This window comes from Panicum hallii, chromosome 7, assembly GCF_002211085.1.
Source record: "Panicum hallii strain FIL2 chromosome 7, PHallii_v3.1, whole genome shotgun sequence".
In the NCBI taxonomy this organism is placed as follows: Eukaryota; Viridiplantae; Streptophyta; class Magnoliopsida; order Poales; family Poaceae; genus Panicum; species Panicum hallii.
This window is the reverse complement of record NC_038048.1, coordinates 41,986,749-41,998,991: the sequence shown is the minus strand read 5'-3', so window position 1 is coordinate 41,998,991 and position 12,243 is coordinate 41,986,749. Positions and strand designations below refer to the sequence as shown.

At 52.3% G+C, this 12,243-nt stretch overlaps 1 protein-coding gene across 2 annotated transcripts; it reads left to right on the top strand.

Annotated features, from left to right (window-relative positions):
* The first annotated feature begins 6,586 nt into the window (after window positions 1-6,586).
* On the top strand, window positions 6,587-9,648 carry LOC112900124 (dof zinc finger protein 1-like). Of its 2 annotated transcripts, none has more exons than XM_025968872.1 (2): window positions 6,587-6,933; window positions 7,826-9,648. In XM_025968872.1, exons 1-2 carry the CDS (start codon window positions 6,910-6,912, stop codon window positions 8,912-8,914), a joined length of 1,113 nt encoding a protein of 370 aa, XP_025824657.1. In that variant the 5' UTR covers window positions 6,587-6,909; the 3' UTR covers window positions 8,915-9,648. The 2 variants fall into 2 exon arrangements, with proteins under 2 accessions (XP_025824657.1, XP_025824656.1); XM_025968871.1 differs by lacking the exon at window positions 6,587-6,933 and adding an exon at window positions 7,257-7,491.
* The last annotated feature ends 2,595 nt before the right edge of the window (window positions 9,649-12,243 follow it).

The following is a 12,243-nucleotide window of genomic DNA, read 5'->3' as shown; positions in this document are numbered from 1 at the left end:
GAATGATGGACACCGCACGGGGAGCAACAGGTGAGAGTTAGCAACAGGTTCTAAAACTTCTTCCTTGGGTGCACGGCGGCACCGGACAGGGCGAGGCAAACAACAAGCACGGCTGCACGGGGTACAATTGACGTGAAGTAAAGCTTGTCCTAGTGTCAGATGGCAGCAAAGCCAGTTGGCTTCCCAGAATCCCGTGTCTTTTAGAACTCCTGACTCTTTTTTTCCTCTCCATTTTTTTTCTCGATCAGTAAGTTTTGGTTACGGGCTCACAAGGATGATTGCACAATGGAAACTACTCCGTAGTTGCTACCGTCCATAATGACGACGCAACACATGTTCCTATGAACGAGCCACACTTAATTAACTCCAAGTGGCCGGGATTGATCCTTCCAGTATTATACAAGTGCAAAGATTATACAATACATGCATGCAACGGCATAGCTAGAGCACTGCATGAGCGATGAGCGTGATCTCCCAGCAGAAAAGCGACGATCATACCGATCACATCAGCGCCAGCTAGCGGCTTCAGCACACAGTGAGTGAGATCAGAAAGCATCATGTCACATAATCCAATTATAAACAAACTCGGTCCTGCCCCACACACTAGCTATCAGCTGGTGGCACTGCGTGATGCGGAATAATTGGCTAGCTAGGGCAAACAGCACCAGGCCAGGCTAGTCCTAGGTGTATTTGCCGCTGCTGATCGAGCTCGTTCAAATGGCGGCATCAGGCGGTCATCAGGCTATCTCCACCGGCATCCGGTAAAGGGGTCTGTTCCCTATTTTGACGGATACTGTAGCACCCGGTAGTGCTCCAGCGGTAAACCGTATCCCGTGCGGTAAAATGGAGCACGAGCTCTCCGTCCCGCACAGAGCAAGCGTGCTCCATCCCGTCGCCCACGCCCGCATCTTCACCAGCTTCCGCGCGGGCGCGGGAGGGGCGCGGGAGCAGGGGCGAAGCGGAGGGGCGAGGCGGAGGGGCGCCGGGCGCGGGAGGGCGGAGGGGCGGCGGGCGCGGGAGCAGGGGCGAAGGGGCGGAGGGCGGCGGGGCGCGGGAGGGCCGCGGGCGCGGAGGGGCGGCGGGCGGAGGGCGGCGGAGCGCGGGAGGGCGGCGGGCGCGGGAGGAGGGGCGGAGCAGGAGCGGGCGGAGGCGGAGGGGGGCGGAGGCGGAGGAGAGCGCGGGCGGGCGCGGGCGGAGGCGGAGGGGCGCGGGCGGAGGCGGAGGGGCGCGGGTGGAGGCGGAGGAAGGGCGCGGGCGGAGGCGGAGGAGCGGCGCGGGCGGGCGGGGCGGAGCAGGGGCGGAGGCGGAGGCGGAGGAGCGGCGCGGGCGGAGGCGGAGGGGGGCCGAGCAGGCGCGGGCGGAGGCGGAGGGGGGCGGAGCAGGAGGGGGGCGGAGGCGGAGGGGGGCCGAGGCGGAGGCGAGCGGAGGCGGCGGGCGCGGAGGGCGGCGGGCGCGGAGGGCGCGGGCGGAGGCGGAGGAGCGGCGCGGGCGGGCGGGGCGGAGCAGGGGCGGAGGCGGAGGCGGAGGAGCTGCGCGGGCGGAGGCGGAGGGGGGCGGAGCAGGCGCGGGCGGAGGCGGAGGGGGCGGAGCAGGAGGGGGCGGAGGCGGAGGGGGCCGAGGCGGAGGGGGGCGGAGCAGGCGCGGGCGGAGGCGGAGGGGGGCCGAGGCGGAGGCGGGCGGAGGCGGAGGGGGGCCGAGGCGGAGGGGGATGGAGGCGGAGGGGCGTGGGCGGAGGCGGAGGAGGGGCGGAGCAGGCGCGGGCGGGCGGGCGGAGGGGCGGGGCGCGGGCGCGGGGCGGCGGGCGGAGGGGCAGGGCGCGGGCGGCGCAGGGGCAGGGCGCGGGCGGCGGGGCGTTGCGCTCGGGGGAAACGGTCGTTGGAACAAAATGATAGAAAAATAAAATTGTGGGGTATAGAGGATGGAAATAGAGGACGTTGTTGGAGTTAAATTTGGTATAGAGAATGAAGTTGATATGGAGGATGGAAATAGAGGATGAGATTTAGAGGATATCGCTGGAGACAGCCTCAGAGAGATCCAACCTGGAGTCCTGGAGAGAGAGGACAGGGTGGCGATTGGACCGGCTACTTCACACTTTGCCCCACGCTTTGCAAACATTTGATCCCCCTCCCACTGAGTTCCAATCCGTCCACACTCGCCGAATTATTAGAAGTACACAGCATGCATGGTTCTACTACACCACACCACCACTCTTACCAGCTAACAAGCTAGGCTTGCACTGAAGAATTTTTACTCATGGGCTGTAGTCTGTGGAGAGAATTCAACCATGGTTTCCGGCCTGCACAATGGCCTGGAAGTGAGATACCGAGATCTTGTTGTGGCCCTCATCAGATGCAGAGAGCAATGTTGACAGGGGAGGGACTCAATGCATGTCCAATTGTCCATGGATGCCCAGCCCCAGCAGCGCACTAAAAAACCGCTGATGGGACGCGGGAAAGCCGCGCTACCAAGCTAGCGGGAAAAAACCTTTTGTGCTGATGAGAAAGAGAGCAGGATGACAGGTTCTTCAAAGTGGATGCAAGTCAGGGCCCTCTGTTCCTTGTTTCCCGGGAAAACGCCAACAACGTCCTGTCTTACTAGCATGTTACCCCTGATGATCACAAATTTGAACCAAGCTAGCACCAGCGGCCACCACCAAGATTTGGCATTGGTGAGCAAAGCGTTAAGTAAGGCATGCTTTGTAATTTGTACATATAGCTAGATAAGATAAATAAGCTTAGAAAGTGTGCCATGCCATAGTTTCTGTGGCAAAAAAAAGGCACCACAGCCGTTTGAAAAGGAAAAGAAAAATCAGGCACTGCCACAACCATTTCAGGTTGGGGGGTGGGGGGGGGGGGGGGAAGGAATCAGGCACAACTATGGCAGAGACGGGATCCTGGAACCTAACTGGACTGTGGTTCAACAAGCTGTGATGGCTAAGTGGGTATCAGCACAATTGTCATAATCCTGGAACTTGCATGGGCCACACCGAGGGACAGGGCGATTCTCAAGCGGATTCAGCAATGATTGCCCCGCTTAACAAATCGGACACGCTGCTCGCTCACTCAGGCCAGGCGAGGAGGAAAAGAAAGAAAAACAAGACGAATAATGGCGAAAGCGATAGTAGCTGGGGTAGGGCACGGGTCAATCCCCGGCCGGCCCCCTGAACCTCAACGGCCGGGGTCCTTATTCCCTTCAGACCTTCGAGTCACCGGCCGCGTGCATCTTTATTCGAAGTGTTTCTTATTCCATCCGGACCTTCTTTTTCCCGGCCAGCTTTAGGACTAGACCGGATCGAGTAGGCGCTAAGGTCGGTCTCCGGGGACGATGATGGCTCGGGAAAAGCAGCGTCTCTGTTTCATCTTCTACCTCTGAAAAAGGGTGTGCAAGATTAGGCTGACTAATGGCGCTCGTACTTGATCAGGACCGCTGCTTTCTTTACCTGAATGTTACACCGAACGCTAGCTGCTTTATTCTGCTGCAGGTGCAGGGGAGCCTGAAAATCTCCGGGTTGCAGGACCCGGGTCAGCGCCGAGAAAATCCATGGCTGACGACATTCTTCTTCGCCATCCGCCGGCGCTGTCGACGTCGCTGGGAAACCCCGATCGATCCTGGGGTGTGTGCTAGCGCTAGCCGACGGAAGAACTCCGTGGAGCGCACGGGAAAGGAACAGGCCGTGGATTTGCGCAGGACCGGACAAATTGCGCAGGACCGGACAAAGGAGAGCTGGGGCGGGCTCTCCGTCTCTGCCCTTTCCCTGTTTCTTCCTCCTGTGCAAAATGTTACCATCGTGGAGGACTAGCTGGCGTGTGCGTGAAACTCTCCTCGTTCCGTTGCATCATTTCTGGTCGCCTTTGGCGATGGATGGGGAGGAGGAGATGACGAGGTACGTGGGGGCATGCCCAAACGAGGCCTTTTCGGAGACGGGGCGCGACAGCCCGGCCGGGACGAGCGGGGGGCACGCGATGATGCGCCCGCCGGCCGATGGCGCCATCGTGCCAGCAAGGGTACTCATCGGCTATCATGCCCGCGCGCCATTCGCCGCCGAGAGGCCTCCGTGCAAGCTCTGGCCACTAGGGAGCCGGGGCCGACGGGTGGGGTCAGCCCTGCGCGCGGGCGTGCCTTCCGTTGTCGGAGCGGAATGCGTGCGAGCTGGGGCCCTACTTGGCCGGGGCTCGGGTGCCACGCGATCGTTCCGGGCGGGCCGGCGGGGGCCAGCCGCACGTCTGCGCCACCAGCCGCGCGCAGGGCACCACGCCACCGGGTGCAGGGCGGGCACTGTGACTTTGCCGTGGCCGCTGCTCGCTTGCCATCGACGCCTGCACGAGCTGTATGGACTTCGACCGATCGATCGATCGGCCGGCGAGGCGAGGCGAGGGCGCTATCATTGGTCGTGGACTCGTGGGTGCTGATCGGGCTCGCGGCGGCGTGAGGTTCCTTCAAGCATGCACAACTCCGAGGACTTGTCGAGCCGAGCTGACTGTCTACTACACGATGATGGCCGGCCGGCGGGCCGGCCGGCCACCGGTGGAGTGACCCTGAAGCAAACGGTTTTTTTTTTCGAGCCAAGAGCGGGAAGCATGCTGTTCAGTTCAGTCAGCTGATCTCATGGTCGTTTTATCTTTCTGTTTTTTAGGCTGAAGTCGATGTTCTAGCAGGTACACCTCTCGAGGGGGAGACACCGGAATGGTTGGGAGGTGAACGTAGCATGTAACAGATTGGCAGGGTGATGCAATCTAGATGGGCTTGATTGGTCCCTTGCAAATTGCAGTGGATGACGGATGAGACGGGATGTTTTTTTTCTAGTTGTAGCTACACAAGCGCCGCAACTAGGACTTTGAGGGGGAAAAGCGTAAAAAAAGGACTTTGAGGGGCAAAAAAAACACAGGACAAATTTGCGCGTACAAGTGTTATGCCATTACTATCTACGTTCGCAGTCGATTCGTTAAATTAAAAATGAACTAGTTTTTGAAGCCATAGAAAATGAATTAGTAATTAATTTATGCTAAACACCATATATCTAGTAGTAACACAGGGAGAACACTAAATTTAAGACATCTAATAATCTCCTAGTTACAAATTCTTTATATAAACAATTTGTACCTGCAACATTATTCGAGAAAACAAACACTCTGGAGAAGCACAAGAGCAGAGAAGAGCGAAAGTTTCTTTACGAGCTTCAACGGTGGGTGATGTCTTTAGGAGCCAAAAACAAAAAACAGTCGTTGCAAACATAATTTATATGATAACACGATTTGTGCAACAATCTCAGAATTTAAATGACATATTCTCATCGATGCCAAGTTGCACACTTTAGAGGCAGGCATTAGTTTCCTGTCGATTTAGAACTTCTCTTTTGTGTAGCAACCAGCCAACCACCCTAGCGGTGTGCGCTAATGCTACCTTACAAAAATGGAAATATTTCACATACCTTCTGTTTCTATTTTTAAAATGACCTTTTTCAACTTGAAAACCCTCAAAGCACGCTAACTCTTCATTTCATCAAGGTATTATGTGTTGCACGGTGCTATAACTTTTTTAGACACCTTCGTGGTAAGTAGGAAAAAACAAATTAAACAACCCAAGGTGCTATTTGCGTGTGCGCCACTAACCAACCCAATGGAACTACATTGGAACCATATACAACCTTTTAGCTTGGTAGTTCTACAGAAATATCTAGACAACAATTATACTTCTATTGTTTATTCCGTTATGGACATCCACCGTAACAAGAGGCAAAACCCACTAAAATGATTCATGAAAATTAGTCAAAAGACTACTAGTTCGACACAATAGTTGACCATAACTGCTTTTCCATCTTTTGCTTTTCCTCCCCTAATTTCTATACTAATCACTTTCTTTTTTATATATTAATCAGATAGGGGATAAAACCACTCCTGTTTCCTCAAAAAATAGTTGAGGCCATGGTACAAAGAGGTGTGTCTTGAGTACGTGCATTGGTAGTGTCCTTTAAATGTATATATTTGATTTCTTTAACAAGAAATATATGAATCGTCCATTTTAGTGCGTCAAACTTGTAGGATTTCAGAACAATATTATTTTCCATGAAGTTTCAGGGTCCTGTTGAATTTCAAAAAGTTCCGCACACCTTTGGTTGACCTAAGCACACAAAAGGAAAACATACTTGAATTTTAAATTTAAAGTTTGCTTTTATCTTTAGGTTAAAACTATGCCATTGAAGTGCTTATAGGTGAAGAAAGGAATTACATTGAGCAACACTATACCGAAAATCAAAGAAGCAGGTGCCACGTCGCACACGAAGGAAAAGTTCAAACAGGAAAGGCAGCACTAAACAGTGACGCCCAGGGAATTAAGCGGGGTGGCCGCACGTGCCGCGCCGCCCCACGCACGTGAGAGGCCCCACAGACCGCCATTCCCAGGACTTCCTCCCATGGTGGCTTCCTCCGCCGCGTTCCTCCGTGGAATCCCGGCCGGTTGACTGCTGTGGACCTCATGAGTCATGAGCAAGAACGCAAGCTCCTCTCAGCAGCTGCCTACTTATCAACAGCAGGATTAAATTTTGCCACAATTACGGGCCAAACACAGTGCTCCAAAATTTTCCCTCATCTCCATCACTGGTGATGAGGAGAGGTTCAGCTGAGAGGTGCATAAAAATATTTTAAAAAAGAATCCTCCACTACTAGATTAGCTATTGGGGAAGAGAGGAGGGCAGCTGATAGAGAGAGAGAGAGGAGCGCAGAGAGAGAGAGAGAGAGGGGCATAATTCCACTCACACTGGCCAACCACAGGACATTCTCTCTCTCCCTCCCTCCTCTTTGCTCAAGCAGAAGCGCTCCTCCTCATCTTCTTCCTCCCATATCTCCTCAAACTCCGACGACATCCAACAAGCAAGAATTGTGGGGGTAGCGAAGGAATTGGAGGAGATCTTGCATGGATGCAGCCCACTGGCAGCAGGTAAATTTTTCTTGCAAATCAAAGATCGATTTTTTACCACATGCATCTAACAACCCGGGTCATGCATCGTTTGTGAGAATTTGGTCCCTTGTTCTTCTCGATCCTGTTGCTGTTCATCTTCCTCTCTGTGCCCTTGTTCTTGGTGCGTGCTGCGCTTTTTTTGATGAGACCATGATCTCTCCTGCTCCCTTCCGTTTCTTCTTGGGTCCTGTTCTTCCTTTATATCCTTCGTATAGATCTATGCATACCATCATCAGCATCTATCTCATCCATAGGCTTTGGGGTGAGGCCTTTGTGGCTTTAATCCTCTGCTGCCCCTCGACCTTTAATCCTTGAAAGCAGCACACACACTACCACCTTTCTTTTCCTCCCTTTCTAATCCCCCTTTCCTCTCTATCATCCTTTTTATCCTCTCTTTTTCTCCATGGCTTTTCTCCTTCTCTCTCCTCGGCTCACCACCCCTTGCATCAAAAGAGCAGCCATGTCTTGGTGATGTGTAGCAGAAGCAGCAGCGGCAGTACTACTGCAACACACAACCCTACAAGAGCACAAGCAAAGGTGTGTTTTGTGCTGTGGTGTCTTGTGTTTCTCTTTCATCTTTTCTTCCCCGGCCGGCCTCATCACCTTTTCCTTTCTTCTCCCTTTTCCTTTTCCCTCTCTCTAATCCGCCTTTGTATCCTTTTGCTTGGTTCTTAGTTGCACCATAAAGATTCTAGCATCCCCACATCCAGCTCTCCCCCCTCTTCCCTGCTGCATCTGCATGCCCACATGCTATTTTTGTTCACTTGTTCTTGCTTCTTGTTGCTCTGGTTGTTAACTAACTTGGTGCTGATCGTCTGCGTTCTGATGATGGTGTGCTGCTGCTGCTGCACCATGTGCGTGCCCTCAACAGAGCCTAGGGCTGGTGAAGCCCATGGAGGAGATGCTCATGGCTGCCAACGCGGGCGCCGCCGCGAACACGAGCCAGGGCTCCAATCCGAACCCGCCGGCGCCCTCGTCGGTGGCTGGGGGCGGCGCCCTGCGCGCCCCCGCACCGCCGGCCGTGGCGGGCGCGGGTAGCACGGAGCGGCGCGCGCGGCCGCAGAAGGAGAAGGCGCTCAACTGCCCGCGGTGCAACTCCACCAACACCAAGTTCTGCTACTACAACAACTACAGCCTCCAGCAGCCGCGCTACTTCTGCAAGACGTGCCGCCGCTACTGGACGGAGGGCGGGTCCCTTCGGAACGTGCCCGTCGGCGGCGGCTCCCGGAAGAACAAGCGCTCCTCGTCGTCGTCCGCGTCTGCCTCCACCTCCGCCTCGGTCACCAGCTCGTCTATGACCAGCACAGCCGGGGCGGCGTCCAAGAACCCGAAGCTGGCGCACGAGGGCGCGCAGGACCTTAACCTGGCGTTCCCGCACCACGGCGGCCTGCACGCGCCCGAGTTCGCGGCGTTCCCGAGCCTGGAGAGCAGCAACGTGTGCAACTCCGGTGGCGCAATGGCGGGCAACGGCCGGGGCGGCGGCGGCGGCGCGGGGCCCGCGGTCGGTGCTCTCTCGGCGATGGAGCTGCTGCGGAGCTCCGGCTGCTACATGCCGCTGCAGATGCCCATGCCGATGCCGGGAGACTACGCGGCGGCAGGGTTCGCGCTCGGAGAGTTCCGCGCGCCGCCGCCGCCACCTCCACCGTCACAGAGCGTGCTCGGGTTCTCGCTGGACGCGCACGGCCCGGGGCCCGGTGCTGCCGCGTCCGGATACGGTTCCAGCGCGGGGTTGCCGGAGAACGCGGGCAGGTTATTGTTCCCGTTCGAGGACTTGAAGCCGCCGGTCAGTTCTGGAGGAGGCGGTGTGGCCGCTGGTGCAAGCGGTGGCGCCGGCGATGGAAACAGCGGCCATCCTCAATTTGACCACAACAAGGAGCAAGGCGGTGGAGGCCCCAGTGCCGGGCACGACACGCCGGGATTCTGGAACGGCATGATCGGCGGCAGTGGCGCTTCTTGGTAACGCGGCGGCGCCATGCATGGCTCATGCAAAGGCCCCGTGCGAGCGTGCATGGGCGACTGGAGACCTAGGCATGCAGTAGAGACAAGGGTTCAATAAGAGGTTGCCATTGGTGGTGGTCGCCGTGACATGGGAGTGTTTGGTCTCTTTCCTGGAGTTGGTTCTTGGTGTTCTTCGTCGCGAGTTCATGTGTGTTTTTGCTGACCATCGACTTAATTGGGGCTCTAACACATCAGAGAGTACAATGTTCAGGGGTTATGATACATAGTAGCTTGATCGACATCTCTTGGTCGTTCTCTCTCTCTCTCATTTCTGATCTTTCACTTGATCTGCCATGGTAGCTGCTTCACTGTAGCACTGGGGCAATTGGGAAGCTTCTTTTTTAGGCCGGCTTCGAGTTAGATGGTACATCGTAATAGTACTAGTACATTTTGTGTGAGGATGAATGGCTGAATGGCACAAGGCCAGTGTGTTCACGCCACACACTGACAACAGGGTTTAGTGGAGCAGTGTGTTTGGTTGGTAACAACAATGTATGCAGTGCGTGAACTTTATTTGAAGCAACTGGTTGTAGAAATAGATCTTAATTTCAAGGGGATTTGCAAGTTTGTATTGTTCCAAAGAATATCAGATATTGTTTTTTTATTTTTTTAACTTGCTACTTTAATTATGATGTGTAGTCTCATATATACTAGATACTAGCACCTTTTATTTCAGAACAAAGGTTTTCACGAGCGCATGTAATGTTTATTTTATTGTTATTCAGAGTATTATAAACTAATGCGTATCTATTTCTAGCTCAATGCATTGTTCCTCTACTTTTTGCAAGCTTGTCTTTCTATCTGTCACCTCTTCCTGCGCTCCTTTTTCTTGTAGCAGGGCTAGCTCTGAGATGTCATGTCTCACCATCTTCCCAAACCAAGAATCTTCCAGCCATGAAAAGCACTAGCGAGAGGAGGAGAGAGAGAACGAGGATGAGGATGGAGGGGCGAGAGAGAAGGCATGGCCGCATGGAGCAGGAATATGTACGTATGACAAACACCCCACTGCCTGAAGAAACTTTACCCTGTCTCTCTCTTCACATGGTATTATTATATCATATGCTTGGCCATCTGTAAGTGCCTGGGCAGGCCATTTGTACCACCTTTAACGTTTTTGTAAGCCAAAAGGTACAATGCTACCCCTCTTCCTGCCCATCATAATGCTTCTTCTTGCACTGCGTCTCCCTGAGATCTCTCGCCGTCCCTCATGCCTGCTTTCATGTCCAAGTGGGTAAGAATGCAACTTTTTACTCATTTGTTTTTGTTTGTTGTTAGGCATTCGCACTTGCCCGGTTCACCTGCCCACACCAAAAAGTTGCCATCCAATGATACTTCCAACCAGCCTGTACCATGCGTTTCCTTGTCCATATGGCCTGTGCTGTGTGTCTCTTCTTCATAGTACTGTACTGCAATGGCACACAGGCTCTTCAGTCTTGAGTGGCCGTGCCAATCCTTCTCTTCTCCTGGAGCGATGAGTAAGGGGGCCCCACAAAAAACATTCTCCTAGGGATGAGTGCAGGAGGAATATTTGCTTCATCACCCTGTTGATGCATTGGCCAACAGTATTAAACAAGCTATGCACCGCCTCAATGTGCTGAAGGGAGTAGTATTATGATATGCTGCATTGGGCTCTCTGCTGCTTCACCAAATGCTAATGCAAAGAATTAGTATAGTTGTTAGCTCCCTGATAGCAGTATCAACCTAACAATTTGTGGATGAGGATGATGCATGCATGCTCTTATTCCCATGATGCACATCATTGCTTCGACCTTTAACTATGCTAAGGTAACACACAAACTTTAAGGAAAGTTCTGTCAGATTTCTATTATACTGTATGATCACGGAGTAGTAGATCACTACGACTAAGTTCTGCTGGTCTAACCTAGAGGCTACTAATTAATTAAACACTAGTTTTTGTCGAGCCTTTCTCAAGTTACTTGCTTGATTCCTATTTGTAACTACTCATCGCCAAGATGTCTCAATCTGCCTTGTTTTTCTTATCCATTTCTGTGCTGTGGTCTCAACTTTGTCTGCATGCTGTCCTAGCATCGCCTTCATGGCACTGCAAGGGGGTACCTCAATGTTAGTTGCATGGGAGTGTAGTCGCTGTGCATCCTATAAATACCTCGTGGTGGAATGGGTTCCTTTATTTCTACGTGCGCATCTCTTTCATACATGCTACAAATGCATGGATACGGTTGGGGATGTCCAAGGCTTGACCTTTCAAGTTACTCCACAGCAGCCTCTCTACCTAAACCTGCAGCTCCTTGCACCTGCTCATTTGTGTGATGGTGATCGAGGTGAGGCACGCAGCTAGGGGAAGAGATCAGCACTAAGCATATGCACACATGCATCTGAACTACGACGCGTCACTACTATGCTTGGTTTTCATCTCGGTTCACTTAGCTTTACGGATGCTCCTTTTACAAGTCTACCTCTGCATGGCAGTGCTTTCTAATGGTGAAAAAATGCAATTTCTGGAAGTACTGTGTACAGGGTTGCAGTAGTGAGTTCAGAGTAAAACTAAAATTTTCTCTGCTAGTAAACAGCTTCAAAATGTAGCCACAAAATTAACACACCAATTAAGAGGACAATGATTCAGGGCATGTTGGTGTGCGTGTATCTAAAACAATGTTGCACAATTATGTAGCAAGGCGAATGCTGCACCAACTTAAATAAATTCCTAAAAACGTTACACTTTCAACACTGACACGGTTGTCCTGAAAGAAATTTGAAGTTTTCTTGTATGGAAAAAATCTCCAAAAAACATAATTACGTAGCATCTAATACGAAGTTTATGTATACAATATTTTCCAATGAAAAATAATATAAAAGAACAAACGATAAATATGTTATAGGCTGATCACCAATTGGATGCTTCTATGCTCATTTCTCTATTTTTGTGACGGGGCTCAAGCTACCAAGATTAAGAAGCTTGAGGCTTTTGAGTAAGCTGATTACTGCATGCATATATAGCAAAAAACAATGCCATTATATACATTCATAACCCTTATATCTACCACAAACATCAATTATTAAATTGGCGCTATTATATTTACTAGTCCAACCCATGCAACTGGGCGGGTTAGTGATTTTTTTGTATTATTACATGTATAATAAAACTTCATGAAATGCCTACATGATTTAAGATTCAGAAGTCTAGTTTGCGCATACTGGTTGTGTTTCTTTACTATATTCTTCTATTGAACTAGAGTTTTTTTTTTAATTTGATCCACCGACTCCACAATGTAATTGGGAGGACGGGAGATCAAGAAAGACCCCATAAACTAA